Here is a 4,860-nt window from a genome sequence, read left to right on the forward strand (position 1 = left end):
ACAGAGATCGTTTTGTGCTGAATTTAGTCAGATTAGGCCTCTGTAAAGTATCAGATACTTCTTGAATCAGCCTGTCAGAGACTGTGCTCAGTTCTGGACTCTCTTGTATTTTCTAACTAATAGAGTTGTGAAAAGCCCATAAATAAAAAAAAAAACAAATACATAGTATGTGAAGATACACCTGGCAGCTTTTCATTACTGCATTTGGAACTGTGTCGTCTGCATATATAGGAAGTTGCATCCTCACTGACTGCAATATTTAGCTCTCTTACGCTGGCGGAGCAGACCGAAGAGTGCTTTTTTGAGAAGTTCTGCGAGTGGAAGGGGCACAAACAACAGAAAACCAAAAATGTGCAAAAAACTACAGATGAAGCTCTCCTTGCTCTTAGCTGCTGGGCAGCCAAGCTTAGCAAGGTACGTTTGCTATTGTAAACTTGATCAAATTCATGTCTCCTTTTGTTGGTAGGTAACTATTTGGCTTTTAATTTAAATGGACAGACATGGTTTATAATATCAAGAGACTTTATTTACTGCTGTATAAGATGAAGCCTTTGTTTCAGTTTTCATGTTTGATGGAGAAAACGTCATTGACCGGAGAAGATGTTGCTGAAGGTGTGGATGAGATCCTGATGAATGCGGACAATGCCTTGTGTGAAGAACTCAATACTGAATTCTCTGTAAGTGTTTCTGTCCTGATCTACACATTTTTCTACACTATGTCTGCATTTCAGTGTGCGTTCTCTCTTCTGAGCAAGGGCACAAACCCCCCAGGTCTTCTTCAGAGGGACTTTACTCAGTGCCATTTTTTGGGTAAAACAAAGCACACAATTATTGAATGGAAAAAAATTTATTTGAAATGTTTTGTAACATCATAAATTAGTTTATTGTCAGCTTTGACCAATTTATACATACTTGCTGAATAGAAGTAATCATTTCTTTTTAAAAATAAAATATAATCTCACTCTCCCCAAGCTTTTTAACTGTAGTGTATACAATGCATGATTATTTTCATTATCAATTTTGTTTATTACTTTAATTCAATTCAAGTGTATTTGTATAGCTCTTTTCATGATGCAAATCGTTGCAAAGCAGCTTTACAGAAAATTAAAGATTCTACATTATATTTAGTAATAGCTGATCAGTGGTGATCTCAAGTTGATGTCCATTATAGCATGGTTTGGTAGTTTTGTATGTTGTCTGAGGGTTGGCATCATCTGAGGTCCTCTGGGGGGTTGGCATCATCTCTTCTCAAGTGTTCAGTCATCTCAGGTCTTTGTAAGGGCTGGATCCAGACTGAAGCTTGTGTAATTCCTAGTTACCTCGGGATGCCAATCCCGTGGCAGAAACGGAGAAGGTAATAGAGAAAAATTAGTGTAGCTGCTGTTCCAACTAAGCAAAAAATTGTGTTCAACCCAAGCAAAAGAATGAAATTTGTGCATTTGATCAGATGTAACTGAAGTACAAGGTTATGAGATACAATATGTGAATGCTTTGCTAAAGAGATGTGTCTTGAATCTAGATTTAAACAGATTCAAACTTTAACAGCCATCATTTTTTTTAACTGCAGTTTAAGCAGGAAATCCAGCAGTGGCAGAGCGGCCCTCCTAAAGTGGACGAGCTGTTTGCAGTGAAGAAGCGCATCAGGAGCCTGAGATCTCAGCTGCGCTGGAAACTGGTGGAAGTCAGCTGTCTGGAGGAGGTGAGAACAGCCCTACCTAATGTGCTCTGAGAAACCGCATGATGGGGCCGCAGTGCTGGGAGCTCAGATGGACAGGGTCAAAATATTGATTTATTGGTTTGATTTGTTTATTAATTATTGTATGCAGCACTAGTTATGCGTATCTGTTTATTGATTAACTTTGCCTGCTGTGTAGCTGGGATAGCTGGTTGCGTTCACTGGAAATGGTCAGTTTATCAGTTTGAGTTTCCCGCAGGCAGAAGAACTGGACCTGCCAGAGATTCTTAAGAAGAAGGAGGAGATCGCCGAGACGAGAAATGCTCTCTTTCAAGAAATCCGCCATGAGAAGAAGCAATATGTATGTTTGGATGTGTATAAAGATCTTTCATATTCTTAGATACTGGGCTTAGATTCTAGCACAGCCACAGTTAAGAATGGCAGTACAATACATTATTTATCTATGCAGGAGGTATGTACTATATATAATAATGTGTTTATTTATACCATAGAACAGTGGTTTGCAATGGGATAGAAAGGTCAATGCTGAATTGTGTTAAAATGTATAATTAAAAAATGAATGCGCATTAGTTTTGTGAATTTGTTTTGTTGAAGGTTAAATTACTTAACATTTGTGACCCTGGACCACAAAACCAGTCATAAGGGTCAAGATTTATACATCAGCAGAAAGCTGAATAAATACGCTTTCCATTGATGTATGGTTTGTTAGGATACTATTTGAAAATCTGGAATCTGAGAATGCAAAAAAATCAAAATATTGAGAAAATCGCCTTTAAAGCAATGCATGTTACTAATCAAAAATTAAACTTTGAGATGTTTACAGTAGGAAATGTACAAAATATCTTCATGGAACATGATCGTTACTTAATATCCTAATGATTTTTGGCATAAAAGAAAAATTGATCATTTCGACTATTGTAGCTATTGCTACAAATATACCTGTGTGACTTATGACTAGTTTTGTGGTCCAGGGTCACATTTAATAAGTTTCAACTGACAAAACATTCTGAAATGTCCATTATATGTTGATGTGCAGATAGTGCTGTGTGACCTCATGAACAGAGGCTTTCCTGAGTTGCCATTGATCTATCCTGATGCAGATATCAATGGCTATATGGTGAGTACTTGTTTTGTCACTACCTACAAGCCTCTAAGTTTTCTCTTAAAAAATGTACAATGTTTCATTTAGCATGGTTTGATGTAAAGGAATTATACCAAATGACTAGAATAGCACAGTATGATGTAAACTTTTCTTTTTGGGAATATTCACTGACTACAGAAAAGGTATGTGTGTTTATGATCTGTGAGCATTGAAACAGAGTGATATGCATATATGTGCTTTCAGAGCTCTGCAGGACTGTTAATGAAGAGCTTGGACAGAGACATGTTTGACGCAGAGCCGATGAAAGAGCTGAGTGGCAGGAGACCTCTTCTTAGCACAGACTTCCAGGGACAGAAAGTAGTCCTGAAGGTCGGTTATAGTCCAGAATATTTATTTGCTTTGCTTTAGTCAACGTACAGTGAGAATATATGTACACTACAAGCCATGTGAGGACACACATACTCATTATTTATTTTTATATTCCAAATTTCTAAAACAAAGAAAAAGGAAGGAAGAAATTGAATATAAAACATATACATGACCATTCAAAGGTTTGGGTTGGTAAAACCTTGTTTTCTTAAGGTTACAAAGGCTGCATTTATTTGACAGAATACACTAATATTGTTACATTTTATTGCCATTTAAAATATCTGCGATGTGAAAGCTGAATTTTCATCCAGGTTTCATTGTCACATGATCATTCAGAAAGCATTGCATAGGCTAATTTAGTACTAGATTCTATTTTAACAGTTTTTGCTGCTTAATATTTTGTGGAAACCGCGATACATTTTTTTCCAGGATATATTGTTAGATATTGTATATCTTGTTGCTGTACATTGCTGAATGTTTCTAAAAGAGTTGAGGGTTTTTTGCAGTGCTATGCTGTGGATGAAGAGTCCGAGGCGAAGATGACTGAACAATCTGCCTACTATCACAGAGCTCAGCAGCAGAATCCCGCCACAACTGTTCCTCTCCTGGCGCTGTTTTGCGGCAAAGTTCTCTTTCATCCTTTACTATACTAGATTCTCACTACCTATTTTACTGATGTTACAGGCTCTGTACCAGTGCATGCTTAAAATGTCTTCTGTTTTCTCCAGTCTGATCCACTGGCATACATCATGGTACCACACTACTCTAATGGAAATCTCAAGGCCATTCAGAAATCCTCCCCACTGTCCTCTTCTGTAAGTGCAAATGTATTTGTCTGCACTGTAGACAAGTGGTGAAGTTTGTCAGATTGACGTAAAATTCTTGAAAAGCATGTTTTATTTTTTACTTAGACAAAAAAGTATAGATTTTATTATCAAGCATTAATAGCCATAACAGCCAGATTTTTAATTTTGGCGCTTCCCTGTACGGTTTGCAACCTTTTTTTAACGCATTAAGGTATTTTTTTTGTCCTCTGGTTTGTTGTTGCCACATAGGAGATTAGGAAGGTGATGAAGGGCGTATCTCTGGGACTCCAGAATCTTCATGCAGCATTTCTTACTCATGCATCTCTGCATCCAAACAATGTGTTTGCCATTGGCCGAGAAAAAGGCATTGTTGGAGATTATGATTTCACAAAGACACCTGTAAGTGTAAAAAACAAACAAACAAAAAACCAGCAAATTCCGTTAAGTTATGGATTCATGTACTTTTTGGGCAGAAAAAAATAAATGTAAGCAGACCTGGTTTTGATTATGAAATTTTAGAAATGAGTTTTTATATGATTATTTGTTTCTTATAGGAGCAGAGGGTGTCTGACAGCGGGATGGTGGCTGGTTCCATACGTCTGGTGGCTCCAGAGTTGAAGCAGGGTCAGCTGCCTTCCCCAGCCAGCGATATGTATGCCTTTGGAGGCATCATGCTCTGGGTAGAACTGCTGCTTGCTTGCTTACACTACCATTTAAAAGTCTGGAATAATATATATATATATATATATATATATATATGTGTGTGTTGTGTGTGTGTGTGTATATATATATATATATGCATGTGTGTGTGTGTATGTGGGTCAAAGACGTTAAAGGGGTCATATGATGCGATTTCAAGTTTTCCTTTCTCTTTGGAGTGTTACAAG

At 37.3% G+C, this 4,860-nt stretch overlaps 1 protein-coding gene across 1 annotated transcript in view; it reads left to right on the plus strand.

The window, feature by feature from the left end:
- Window positions 1–1,630: 1,630 nt before the first annotated feature.
- The window catches only part of LOC107685609 (serine/threonine-protein kinase 31-like), a 4,887-nt gene continuing 1,657 nt past the window's right edge, over window positions 1,631–4,860 (plus strand). The window contains exons 1-8 of the mRNA XM_016482258.1: window positions 1,631–1,699; window positions 1,935–2,036; window positions 2,733–2,813; window positions 3,042–3,167; window positions 3,674–3,793; window positions 3,896–3,982; window positions 4,223–4,372; window positions 4,528–4,653. Of these exons, the coding sequence (XP_016337744.1) occupies window positions 2,751–2,813; window positions 3,042–3,167; window positions 3,674–3,793; window positions 3,896–3,982; window positions 4,223–4,372; window positions 4,528–4,653 (672 nt within the window). The 5' untranslated portion in view covers window positions 1,631–1,699; window positions 1,935–2,036; window positions 2,733–2,750. The remainder of the gene's footprint in view (window positions 1,700–1,934; window positions 2,037–2,732; window positions 2,814–3,041; window positions 3,168–3,673; window positions 3,794–3,895; window positions 3,983–4,222; window positions 4,373–4,527; window positions 4,654–4,860) is intronic.

This window comes from Sinocyclocheilus anshuiensis, unplaced genomic scaffold (assembly GCF_001515605.1).
Source record: "Sinocyclocheilus anshuiensis isolate Anshui unplaced genomic scaffold, SAMN03320099.WGS_v1.1 scaffold185, whole genome shotgun sequence".
Classification (NCBI taxonomy): domain Eukaryota; kingdom Metazoa; phylum Chordata; class Actinopteri; order Cypriniformes; family Cyprinidae; genus Sinocyclocheilus; species Sinocyclocheilus anshuiensis.